Source organism: Pyrus communis, chromosome 7 (assembly GCF_041283825.1).
Source record: "Pyrus communis isolate YQ-2024b chromosome 7, ASM4128382v1, whole genome shotgun sequence".
Classification (NCBI taxonomy): domain Eukaryota; kingdom Viridiplantae; phylum Streptophyta; class Magnoliopsida; order Rosales; family Rosaceae; genus Pyrus; species Pyrus communis.
Window position 1 is genome coordinate 2,257,125 of NC_142571.1, and position 13,729 is coordinate 2,270,853.

At 35.8% G+C, this 13,729-nt stretch overlaps 1 protein-coding gene and 1 pseudogene across 2 annotated transcripts; one reads left to right on the top strand and one right to left on the bottom strand.

Annotated features, from left to right (window-relative positions):
* Positions 1-4,847: 4,847 nt before the first annotated feature.
* On the top strand, positions 4,848-8,357 carry LOC137733544 (squalene monooxygenase SE1-like; annotated as a pseudogene). The gene is made up of 7 exons (XR_015963869.1): positions 4,848-5,311; positions 6,187-6,468; positions 6,576-6,744; positions 6,849-7,067; positions 7,156-7,431; positions 7,585-7,863; positions 7,974-8,357. The product of XR_015963869.1 is annotated as a squalene monooxygenase SE1-like (transcript).
* Positions 8,358-9,470: 1,113 nt separating this feature from the next.
* Positions 9,471-12,854, bottom strand: LOC137733450 (squalene monooxygenase SE1). Its single transcript, XM_068472601.2, has 7 exons — positions 12,444-12,854; positions 11,550-11,839; positions 11,257-11,425; positions 10,931-11,149; positions 10,571-10,846; positions 10,092-10,370; positions 9,471-9,979 (listed from the first exon to the last, which is right to left on the bottom strand). Exons 1-7 carry the CDS (start codon positions 12,660-12,662, stop codon positions 9,842-9,844), a joined length of 1,590 nt encoding a protein of 529 aa, XP_068328702.2. The 5' UTR covers positions 12,663-12,854; the 3' UTR covers positions 9,471-9,841.
* Between the last annotated feature and the right edge of the window lie 875 nt (positions 12,855-13,729).

The window sequence follows — 13,729 nt, forward strand, 5'->3', positions numbered from 1 at the left end:
TTTTTTAAGGCACAACCATCCATGATGGGCCCTAAAACATTCATTTGTAATGGAGAAAGTGGATGACTGAATTTTTTTAAAGAAACACTAAAATGACTACTATTTAACTCAATAGTCATAGCTTCGAATATGAATGATTTTTAGTAAAGATGATATTTGAAAGAATATCTAAAATATAAACGGTTTGTTGAAATACATTATGAAACGAGACTAACCGCACTGTGCCAAAAATATGTGCTAAAATGTATCTCCGGATCATGACTATATAATCTTTTGGGTAATCATTTAACAAAAAAATAAGAAATAAAAAAATGAATGCAACTTCCATGAGTAAACCTGTCGAAACACATGAATTGGTAGCTATTTTTCATTTGCCTCCTATTCTTATATTAATTGGATAGAATTTGGGAAATTTTAGGGATCTTTGTTCTGCCTTTAAAATTTCCAATTCGAACTCGAAAAAATCCAATGAATGCATTTGTATAGATTTTTAGAACTCCGATTGTTCTCTTTGAATTTTTTCGTAGTGTTCCAAATTTATTAAAATAACACATGGTGGATTAAAGATCACGTATGACGTACCATGATCTCCGAGTGTTGACTAAAAAAATGAAAAAGATGACAGAGCGAAACACACGGTGAATTCATCTAAAAACTTAGTCAAAGAGTGTTGGCACTGCCATTGAGACTAAGTTTGGTCGATGTGTCAAAGATATGTGCGTGGGCTTACAGATGTCCGCCACATAATAAATTACAAACCATTTTTTTTAATTTTCGAATGGATGAAACTAGGAGTTGATTGAAGGCTGAAATAGCTATCAGAAATAATTAAAATATGCGTATAGAAAAATAAATTTATAAATAAATAAGTAGTTAATTTTTATTTTTATTTTATCAAGTGTAGATTTTCTAAAAGGTTGTGTTATCTACACACTTATTTTTGAGAGGTGTATGAGGTAAAAACATAAGTGTGTGAATGCACCACCCTTTTGAAAATTAATATTTTTTTGAGTACATTGATATTTTACACTAAAGGAATAGAGAGTTCGGCTAAGCTACACAATAGGCAGCCTAATTTGGTATCGAATTTGCCATCTACGAGATTCGAATCTAAGACATCTTACTTTTAAATGAAGAAGAATACAACCAGACTGTAGTACTGAGTGACTCGAAAATTAATATTAATACTTAAAAACAAATGATTTATAATAGTATGTAGACGTGGGAGCAATGGGGATGTTTTTGTTTTCCTATATTTTATTTTTTTGATACATCGACCCCATTGTTTATTTGTTTGCTCTTGGGGCAAGTGGGAAAGTCAGGTCTCCAAGCCATTAGTACGGAAGCAATGCTTTGTCAAAGTCGAAGCTGAAAACGAGGATAGATCGATGAACTCAAACGTAACAGGTAAACAATCCAAATAAAAATTTCTAAGTGGCATGATTGAATCTTGGTTTCAATTATACTACGTAAATGTGAACAAGAAGAAATATGTGGATGCAAATAGCATAATATCATTGACGTGGTAAAACCCACACACAACGGGGAAAATTCATGGACACACAACCAGTTAAAGAATCCACTGACGAATAAGATTTTTACAAGACTCAATTTGATAGAAACTAGACTCGAAGCTTTACCAAATACTTATGTCTTGCAATACACTGTTTTTTTTTTTTTTTTTTTTTTTTTTTTTTTTTTGCTCTCTTTTGGATGATTGCATCACAATAGGTCCTCCTCACGAGCAAAGAGATCCACACAGCTTGTTCACCAATAATGTAGGATTATGAATGAATGCAAGGATTCCAAAGGTTTCACAAAGTTGCTCACACTAAGCCGAGCAAACATAAAACCTCTCCCTTTTAGATGTAATATTGAATATTACGGTTATGCAAAAGGTGAAGAAAGAACGATGTAGACTTATAGGACTGGGATCGCCTAACAACAAGGAGTAATAATAGGGAAAAACAGTCTTAGGTGTGTTCCTAAGGTAAAACTAATTCTACAAACCTAATTAACCAACCTAAATAAATATGATTTGATTAGATTTGATATCACTCTCCTAATTTTTTTTTTTTTTAAACAATCGATATTATCTACACTAAGAGGAGTGGGTGGGCTTAGCTTCACAATGGGCTAACAATAACGTGATTCAAATTCACATTTGATAAGAATCGAACCTAAGACCTCTTACATACCAGTGAATAGGAATATCACTAGACCGTAGTACTAAATGACGATATCACTCCTAATTAACTCAACCTCCAAACATAATGAAAATTACAAACTCACGTATACAAGTCTAGGAAAGAAACCAATAAAAGTCTTGCATGTGGGACCTTGATTTTCGGACTGTCGGACCAAAGTGGAAGAAATAGTGAAGACCCACACGAATGGTAGGCTAGGACCTACGAGTCTATATGGTTGGAATGACCCACACGATCTGGATCAGATCATCTTAGGTTTTATCGGGACAAGTTAATCTGATAGGCACTGGAATGGTAGGCCAGGTTTGGCCTCAAGAATGACCTACTTGGCCCTCAAGGAACATATCCCCTAATCCTAGACTTATTAGGAGAGAATCTTCGGAATTACTATTATTATGGAAATTAATGTGTGCTCCAATTAATCACTAATAGGGAGGAAAATGTTTCTAGATTTCCTATTAGGATTATCTCGGCTTTTAATACTAATTTCTATCATCATAAGGACTCTCATTAAACACTATAGATACACCCTCTATATCATATTCTCTACGCTTTATCCCACTGCTTGAAGCTCTTAAATTTTGTCCTAACTTGATCATCGTAGGGTATTTGGCCGGTTCCTCATCGGTGCGTAGGTTCTCGTAGGGTCCTTGGCTGGTTTCTCATCGGTGCGTAGGTTATTTTACGATCTTTTCTTGTTGGCTTGTAGGTTTCCTACAATTATTCGTATCATAAACAATGATTTGCTAATTTGGTTCCAACATTGCGCTTCAGAATTCTCTTATTATATGAAAATATTAGCCATTAAAAGTTTGAACTTGGGACATAGTGAATTATAAGTGAAATTGTAGAAAGGGGGCCATAATTTCTAGTGGTGCCACCGCGTTGGCAAGTATGCTCAAGAATTTTCAAATAGGTTAAGTGTCATGAATATGCTCAGGAATTGTCAAATATATTTGGATAATTTTTATATTATTTCATTACTTTCTAATTGGTGAGATATATAGGAATTACAAGAGTTGTTTACAAGTATTTCATCGATGTGGGACAAGAAATTAACAATAGAACTAATATATACAACTCGTAGCACTCTTTTCAAGTTGGAGCAAAGATGTTACGCATGCCCAACTTGTCGAGCAAGTTGGAAAACACACTACTAGAGACAACCTTAGTAAGCACATCAGTGAGTTGATCTTCAATTTCCACAAACGAAAAGGCAATGATTCCAACATTCAATTTCTCCTTGAGGAAGTATTGATCAATCTCAACATGATTTATATGATCATGTTGCATTGGATTATGAACAATCTTTATAGTTGCCTTATTATCAAAATGTAGATTCATAACTTGGTTCCCAAACCGAAGTCTGTCAACAATTTCTTCCACCACAACAACTCACAAACACCATGAAACACATCATATAGTTAGTGTTGGAACCAAATTCGAACATCACCATCCAGGGAGGAGTGCTCGAACAGCGATCTGCAAGAAAGAGCAAACAAACCGTGAACTCCTTAGGGCACCAGTGTGGTACTGGCCAAAGGATCTCCGACGATCAAGTCAATAAAGGTCTTAGAATTCAAGTAGTTGGCAAGAGAGTGAGAGAATAATATTGTATGCAATGTGCACGATATCGGAATACCTTTAATGAAACCTATACGGGAGTGTATGTATAGTTATCATGAGTGAATCCTCTTAGGATATTGAATCCTAATAAAGTCGGAAGAATTCTAGAGGATATCTAGCAATATATATTCTTTCCTTGTAGAATTATGATTAATTGAGGCTTAATTAAGCTAATTTTTAGATTATAGGAATCTCCAAGATAATAGGAAACTGTTGGAAAATTAGTTATTATTTTATTATTTATGGTTTTCTTGTGGGCAAAGGATATTAAAGGTTTTTTGCCCATTTAGAATTAGGATTTTGCTTTAGTTTTCACTAGTAGTGCTTGTATTAGTTTAATTTAATAAGTTAGTCAAGATATAGTTCTTAATTTGTAGCCATTTCGGCATTCTTATTATTTAATAATATTTTTATTATTTTGTAATCTTGTTATGATATTCAACTGAAACTAGATCGTCGAAATAAATTTTGTATCTTGCGAATTAAGTATGGTTATTCTCGACAAGACCTGCGGGCCTTGCCTACCATTTCGGAGCCCCACATGATGTGGTGCACTGTTGGTCCATTTGTATGGCCCAACCTAACCGAGTCTGGTTAGTTCATGATCGGACCAAGGAAACACTTGTATTCCAATCCACCTTACTCCGATTCTAAAATTTTCATGATCCCGCAAATAGTAATAAGTTTAATCGAAACGGGTTCTTTCCATACCAATTAATTTCTTAATTTTACTCATTCCTAACTTATCCGATTCTTTAAAAATGAGAAAAAGTAATTCTACAAATAAAAGAAACAAAAAGTCATGATAAATATTTAATAGCGAGAGTACTTTGACAAAGTATTGCTCCACAGTCCACGGTCAATCCACACTAATGAATTGACCCAACTTCCCCCCGCGTCCCCACTTTCCATACCAAAAATGACCTATTCGACCACACGTTCAAAAGAAGCACTATATCAATATATACACTAGGCAAAATTAAAAAACAAAAGAATGACTACTTAATTAATCATGCATGAACCTCTTTTATATTGTATATATGTATAATTAATTATTTCTGATATCTTATTCCTACGTACGTATCAACAAAGCAGTCATGGTAGGCGCCTACACAGAAGCTTCAAACTTTCCCCGACAACAATTCTCTCTCTCTATAAGCATTCAAGTTTCATAACAACCATAAGCATTAAGCACTTTACATTCACAAATCACAAACTACAGCGAAATTAAAGAAACTAAAGCAGATATTAATTAGATTAAGATGGTTTACGAGTATGTCCTTGCTGGTGTCTTGGTTTTTCTGCTGGGTTCGGTTTTCTTTGTGATCATAGACACTACTTTGAGCGAAAATAAGAGGGACGTTGCAATTGTGTCAGAAAACGGTGTTTGTTTGGCACCGTAGATTGACAAAAATGTACCGACGTTGTCATTGTTGGTGCCGGAGTTGCTGGTGCTGCTCTTGCTTACACTCTTGGAAAGGTGATCATTATTTCTCTCTCTATTTATAGAGTCTAACTCTCTTGATATTAATAATCTCTATTCGGAGTTCCAAAGTTCTCTATTTTTTTTTTTAAAAGATGAAATATAAATGCTGAATAGTAAGTTTTTTAGTTTTGTTCCTACTTTTTTAACTCTATTTTCCTCAGTAACTCAGTTAAGTTAAGCAGTCAAAACTTGAAGCTGTGTTTTTCTGACTTTTTATTTCTGAACGATTTATTTATTTTTTACTTAAATCCTATGAATGAATCCTTCAAAACTCGCTTTCATACTTAAAAATACTTGAAGCATCGTTTTAAAGAAGAAAAAAGAAAAATAATGGTCCTTATCATAAATATTGCACCCAAAACTCGCTTTTAAATCTTTCTCGCTAACATTTGTCTAAGAGCTGAGTAAACTAATTAGCATATTACATCTAGTGGATACGAGCCTAGTCAAGTTGACTAAAGCAATGTACACCCCCTTTACACCTAAGTTTGGATCCCCCTTCCCATAACTTAATCGAACTTAGTGTAGATCATTCTATTGTTTATCCAAAAAACCAATTAGCATTTCAAACCAACCCTTTCTTTCCTTGTACATATAAGGCTTCAGTCAATAGATGACGTTGTGAAAGCTAATTTATTTGCTTTCATTTTTTATTCGGCTCTAGTGGGTGCTAATAATTACAATAATGCAGTCTATACAGTTGTAATCTTGTTCACACTTTAAAGTTAGGCTTCCGTCCGTTTGTAATTGTCCTAGAACATTGAGAAGGCTTGCTAATTAAGCATTCAGATCTTATCCTGGCGTTGATCGAAGTCGTAATTATGTGGCCTTTTGAGTTAATCATGAGTTTTTCTTGTTGTTAAATGTAAGAAGGACGACGTGTACATGTGATTGAAAGAGACTTAAGTGAGCCAGATAGAATTGTGGGTGAACTATTGCAGCCTGGAGGCTATCTCAATTAGGTCTTGAAGATTGTGCAAATGATTCCATTGATGCTCAGAAAGTGTTTGGTTATGCTCTTTACAAAAATGGCAATGATACAAAACTATTATATCCCTTGGAAACATATAGCTCTGACATCGCCAGCAGAAGTTTTCACAACGGGCGTTTCATCCAAAGAATGAGCGAAAGGGCTGGAAATCTTCCCAAGTACGTGAATTCCCATCTTCCTGTGGAATATGATTAGAAGATAATCTTTTTCGATGTAATTTCTCTTGTACCCCTTACTCATGTCTCAATTACATTTTTCTCTACAGTGTGAAATTGGAACAAGGAACAGTGACAACACTAATTGAAGAAAAGGGCACCATCAAGGGAGTGATGTACAAGAACAAGGCCGGAGAGGAGATGAGAACATATGCTCCGCTAACAATAGTGTGCGATGGATGCTTTTCAAATCTGCGTCACTCTATCTCTACTCCGAATGTATTTTATTCGATCGTTAGAAACTCGAGCATTTCTTTTATATTAAAATGGAAGTGTTTGCACTTTAATGAGACCAACAAGACTAACTTGTCTAAATACTGTAGATTGAAAACCCGTCCTGCTTCGTTGGGTTGATCTTGGACAACTGCGAGCTTCCTCATGCAAATCATGGACATGTGATTCTGGGAGATCCTTCACCCATCCTGTTTTATCCTATCAGTAGTACCGAGGTTCGTTGTTTGGTAGATGTTCCGGGCACAAAAGTACCTTCAGTAGCTAATGGCGAAATGCCTCAATATTTGAAAAGTGTCGTGGCTCCTCAGGTGTCTATTATTTTGCTTGACTTTATTATGTTTCAATTTCCAGTCATTTCGATTTAAGGGGACTAGTCTGAGGAATGTGCTGTTTCAGGTTCCCCATCAGCTCTTAAGGGCTTTTCTAGCAGCGGTTGATAAAGGAATCATCAGAACAATGCAAAACAAAAGCATGCCGGCTGCTCCTCAGCCCACTCCTGGTGCAATTTTACTGGGGGATGCTTTCAACATGAGACATCCTTTAACCGGAGGAGGAATGACTGTGGCTCTTTCCGACATTGTTCTTCTAAGGGATCTTCTGAGACCCCTAAGTGATTTCAACGATGCACCTGCTCTGTGTGATTATCTCGAATCATTCTACACAATCCGCAAGGTATGTATCAACATTCTCGATATGTAAAAGAAAATTTTCACTTATAAGACAATCTGACATGCTATGTTATTGGATCTGACAATAACACATCATATATATAATTATCATCCATGTGAAAATGTGTCTAATGGAATTCGTTAATTTTCATTGCAGCCTGTGTCATCTCCCTTAAACACATTTGCCGGTGCCCTTTACAAGGTGTTCTGTGCATCGCCTAACCCCGCATGACAGGAAATGCGTGAAGCATGTTTTGACTATTTGAGCCTTGGAGGGATCTATTCAAATGGACCAATATCTCTACTGTGAGGTCTTGAACCTCGTCCAATCATCCTGTTTCTCCATTTCTTCGCTGTTGCTATATGTGGAGTCGGCCGCTTAATGATTCCATTCCCGACGCTGAAAGGGATGTGGTTGGGGGCTAGATTGATCTTGGTATGTTACTTATTTTCCTAGTAGTCTCATCAGCAAGCTTGTTACATTAGTCATATTACAAACAACAAAAACATGAATTGCTAACTAATCTTCTGGTTTTCAATTTCCAGAGTGCATCAGGAATCATATTCCCGATTATTAAAGCTGAAGGAGTTAGACAAATGTTCTTTCCTACAACAATGCCAGCATATTACAAAGTTCCTCCTGTTCATAGAAGAATCAAAACAAGCACGAAGCATGTATTTTAAGAAAAAAAGCCAAACAAAATACTTGTATCATACTGGCTTTTTGTTGTCGTTTGTATTACTTATAAATACTCAAATGTTTCTTTCAACTAATACTCATATTTAAAAATAGACTTTGATATTCACCAAGTGAAGAAATTTTACAACCCTGGTGATTAGAGTATTCCTCTTCAACCCACTGCGTCTCCTAATCTTCTCCCTTCCATTTGTGTAAATTAGTGTAGAATATCGCTTGTAATAAAAAATAAAAAAAAGTGGACATAATATTCAACAAGTAGAGAAATTCTACATTATTCTTTTAAAAAAAATTGTATAGTACCTTTTATTTTAATAAAGTTATATCATAATTATTGAAGTTTTTTTTTTTTATCCAATGTTACATAATAATTGTGAGGCTATCAAATGATATCCGTATTGCACTACCAACTTAGATTATTACATCTTAAACTGTTAGAAGTAATCTAAAGAAGTTAGGTTAAAGAGACATTTTGATGTTTTATTCTAATAATTGAGTGATTTAAATGACAAAGACATATCTTGCCTAAGTTAATATAGCTTAGGGCATTTCAAGAGGCCAGTTTAGCTTGCACCCAGGACTCCCCAAGGGACCAATTTATGATAGAATTGGTAGTCAATAAAAACCACTACCTAACACTTCTTATCCTCTATCCGCTTTTACCATTAGAACAACAAAAAATTGAAATGCAAGATTGCTTAAATAGTGCCACTTTGGGGGCTAGATTTCGTCTTTAGTCCATGACTCTTGCCCTTACCATTAGACATGCTTTAATAGACCGCACACCCATAGATTGGGATGAACACCAAATGATGGAGCAATTAATTAATTAGATTATTTATTTTTTATTTTTTTGACAAACAATATTATTTACATTAAGATGTGTGGAAGTGAGTTAAACCTCACAATGATCTGGTAATATTGTGGTTTAAATTTGAATGGAAGTAGAAATTAATTGAAAAGAATCAGTTAATTAAATTGACGTTTATACGTCTATATTGGGCGTTAAATAGTTTTTAGCTTAGCCTAGTACAAATGACGCTCGGGCTTGATTTAAGTTATAAAATGACTTTAGAATATACAAAGGTAGCCCAAGAGACCCACTAACCCATTTTGCCAAATTTTAACATGTGATACATCAACAATTTAGATCTTTGATCTTAAAGGGAATCTAGTTTATTCTTATGGCTTTTGCTTCCACCATATCTAGCTTTACATGTTGATTTAATTGCTAGATCTTGTCATACATGTTAGATTATATGTTAAATTTTGAAGTCCCAAGCATGAATTCTCTATGAATATTTTTTTTACAGTATAAGCACAAGTTATTATTAGTGAACATCAAGGAAAACAAACACAAGTATTTTAATTATAATATAAATGAACGACACGGTGGAACACAGCCACTTTTCTAATGAATTCCAAACAAAACAGAATGCCTCCAAGATTTTCCCCAAAAGAAAAGTAGTTGAAAGTTGAAACTTGCGAGAGTTGAAGACTTCACGTGTACAACCAATTAAGTCAAACATTTAAAAAAATATGTGTAGGTTAACTACGAACTGCAAGAGTTTGATACAAGTTTCTTGCAGAACAACAAATGCTAAAAAGAATTGAGAAACATAATTGCTCGGCTCTCTTTCCTAATTTCAGCTATGATCCTCACCTTGTTTGCGAGGGTAAATGCTAATATGGTACAAGTATTTTGTTTGGTTTTTTCTTAACATTTAAGCTTCGTTCTTGTTTCGATTCTTCTGTGAACAGGAGGAGCTCTGTAATATGATGGCATTGTTGCAGGAAAGAACATCTGTCTAACTCCTTCGGCTTTAATTATCGGGAATATGATTCCTGATGCACTCTGAAATTGAAAACCAAAAGATTAGTTAGCGATTCATGCTTGTATTGTTTGTAATATGACTTATATAACGAGCTTGCAGATGAGAAGGTACTGGGAAAATGAGTAAACATACCACGATCAATCTAGCCCCTAACCACATCCGTTTCGGTGTAGGGAATGGAATCATTAAGCGGCTGACTCCATAGACAGCCACAGCAAAGAAATGGAGAAACAAGCTGATTGGACGAGGGTTAAGACCGGAGAGTAGAGATATTGGTCCATTTGAACAGATGCCGCCAAGGCTCAAGTAGTCGAAACATGCTTCACGCATTTCCTGTCTTGCGAGGTCAGGCGATGCACAAAACACCTTGTAAAGGGCACCGGCCAATGTGTTTATAGTAGATGACACAGGCTGCAATGAAAATTAACTAATTTCATCACACACATTTCCACATGCATGATAATATGCTCTCACCAAGATATATATATATATATATATCCGACTTGTTATGTTGTTCAATTGTGAATCAGTGCTTGAAATAACAATATAACATGTCAGACTGTCTAATAAGAGAAAATTTTAATTTACATATAGGAAATGCGGCAATATACCTTGCGGAGCGTGTAAAATGATTTGAGATAATCGCACAAAGCAGGTGCATCGTTGAAGTCACTTAGGGGTCTCAAAAGATCCCTTAGAAGAACAATGTCGGAAAGAGCCACAGTCATTCCTCCTCCAGTTAAAGGATGTCTCATGTTGAAAGCATCCCCCAATAAAATTGCGCCAGGGGTGGGCTGAGGAGCAGCCGGCATGCTTTTGTTTTGCATTGTTCTGATGATTCCTTTATCAACCGCTGCTAGAAAAGCCTTTAAGATCTGATGGGGAACCTGAAGCAAATTCCTCAAATTAGTCCCTTTCTATCAAAATGAATGGCATTGAAATTTAATAAAGTCAAGCAAAATAATAGATACCTGAGGAGCCACCACGGTTTTCAAATACTGAGCCATTTCACCGTTAGCTACTGATGGTACTTTTGTGCCGGGTACATCTACCAAACAACGAACCTCGGTGCTACTAATAGGATAAAACAAGATGGGTGAAGGGTCTCCCAAAATCACATGTCCATGGTTTGCATGAGGAAGCTCACAATTCTCCAAGATCAAACCGACAAAGCAGGATGGATTTTCAATCTGCAGTATTTAGACAAGTTAGTCTTGTTGGTCTATAATAGCAAACACTTCAATGCTAAAATATAAAAGAAATGTTCGAATTCTGAAGACTGAAATCAATGAATTACATTGGGAGTAGAGATAGAGCGGCGCAGATTTGAAAAGCAGCCATCGCATACTATTGTTAGCGGAACATATGTTCTCATCTCCTCTCCGGCCTTGTTCTTGTACATCACTCCTCTGATAGTGCCATTTTCTTCAATTAATGTTGTCACTGTTCCTTGTTCCATTTTCACACTGCAAAGAAAACATTGTCAGACATGAATAAGAGGTACAAAGCAGATTACATCCAAACAATCACAGCCAAGAAATCATGATGATCTTCTCATCATACTCAGAAGGAAAATGGGAATTTACGTACTTTGAAAGAGTTGCAGCCCTTTCCCGCATTCTTTGGATGAAACGTCCATTGTGGAAACTTCTCCCGGCGATATCTGAACTATATGTTTCTAAGGGATATGACAGTTTTGTGTCATTGCCATTTTTGTAAAGGGCATAACCAAACACTTTTTGAGCATCAATGGACTCATTAGCACAATCTTCAAGACCTAATTCAATCAACTTGAGATAGCCTCCAGGCTGCAATAGTTCACCAACAATTCTGTCTGGCTCGTTCAAGTCTCTTTCGATCACATGTACACGCCGTCCTTCCTATATTTAACAAGAACCAAAACTCACGATTAACTCAAAAGGCTACATAATTACAACTTTAATTAAGCTCCGCTAGGACAAGAAGATCCGAATGCTTAATTAGCCAAACGAATGACAGTTACAAACTACCATAAACCAAAGTTTAGCTGTGTGAACAGGATTAATATACTGTTTGGACTGGAATTAGCACCCCATATTAGGGCCAACTCATAAAGATAAAAACAAAGAAATTGGCTTTGATAACTTCATTTATTGACTGAATCCTCCATTGTATAGTTTATATAAATGCTACAAATGTTAGTGAGAAACATTTAAAAAGCGCGTTTAGGGTAATATTAAGGTCCATTCTTGTTTTCCCTGGTTAAAAACGATGTTTCAAGCATTTTTAACTATGAAATCGGGGTTTTAATTTTAAAAAAAATGGCAATAAGAAATAAAAAGTCAAAAAATAGCTAGAGTTGAAAAACTATAATGCTAATAACGATTGACGATGATTACGATTTCTATTGAACATTCATTCATCTTAAAAAAAAAAAAAAAAAAAAAAAATATAAACTTTAGAGAATGTAGATTATGAAGATAAAGAGAGAGAAATGATGATCACCTTCCCAAGAGTGTAAGCAAGAGCAGCACCAGCAACTCCGGCACCAACAATGACAACATCAGTATTTTTCTCAATCTCCGTCGCCGAAAAAACACCAGTTTCAGAAACATTCGCGACGTCTTCCTTCTTCTTTTCGCTGTAGGTGGTGTTTATGATGAGGAAGAAAACAGAACTCAACAAAGAAACCAGGACACCAGCAAGAACATACTCATAAACCATAATTTAATTAATTAATCTTTTGCGATTTAGTGTTTTTGTTTGTCTAGAATTTGGTTGTGAAGATGAAGTGCTTGATGCTTATGATGGAAGTTGAAGGGCGTTTATATAGAATGGGAGACTGCAGTTGGTAACTTGGTAGGCACCTGCCGCGGTGTTTCTGGCCATTTTTTTATTAATGAATTTTAGCAGCGTGTGGATTATGTGAAAATCGTGTGGGCAAGAGGACAAAGATACGGTCACTTGGAGGACAATTTAATGGTGTCACACTCATTTATGCATTATTTGATTTTGATTACAGCTAATCTTTTTATTTCACTTGTCCAAAGTTATACAGAAACATATTATATATATATATATATATATATATATCTCCGAGTTTTTTCTTTAATTTAATCTTCTTCTTTTTTCGCAATATATATATATATATATATATATAAATGCACATATATGTAAGTAGTTCGTAAGTTGCTTTTAAAACTGCTTTCATAAAAGCAAAGAGCTTTTAATGAATATTCTTCATTCATCCAATACCCTCATTAATTTTAAAAAAATTACATCATTGCTTAGAGAACAAAGTGACCTCCACTACATACTACTACAACCACTTACCTTACACCACCACCACCATGGTTGTCACCATCTCCGCCACCACAATTGTCATCACATCAAACCACTACAACCGCCACCACAACCACAATAACTTCTACCACCACCGTCATAATCGTCCACCGCCGCCCTTACCACCAGTGTTATCTTTGCACGCCAACCACAACACCCCACTATTGGCATGACCACCCCCAACGATTGTCATTGCCATCTCCACCGCTACCCCCATTGCCATTGTCATCGATATCGTTGTCATCACCTACAATTGCAACCACCACCGAACTTACCACCACCATCGATGTCACCACTAATGACACCACCACCGCCACACCACAATCACCATCACTTCTGCTGCCACCAATGCTACCTTTACACCCCACCAACACACCTTACTATTGGTACCATCGCCATTGCCATTGCCATTTTCATCACAACCACTGCTGTCGCCGCCACCATCCACT

Bases quoted from the DNA above. Each gene is read 5' to 3' on its own strand.
- LOC137733450 (XM_068472601.2), bottom strand. From the start codon at position 12,662: ATGGTTTATGAGTATGTTCTTGCTGGTGTCCTGGTTTCTTTGTTGAGT. The intron at 11,150-11,256 runs GTAATTCATTGA...TAAATACTGCAG, and splicing joins GCTCTATCTCTACTCCCAAT to ATTGAAAATCCATCCTGCTT. The intron at 9,980-10,091 runs GTATGTTTACTC...TTTCAATTTCAG, and splicing joins TAGGGGCTAGATTGATCGTG to AGTGCATCAGGAATCATATT.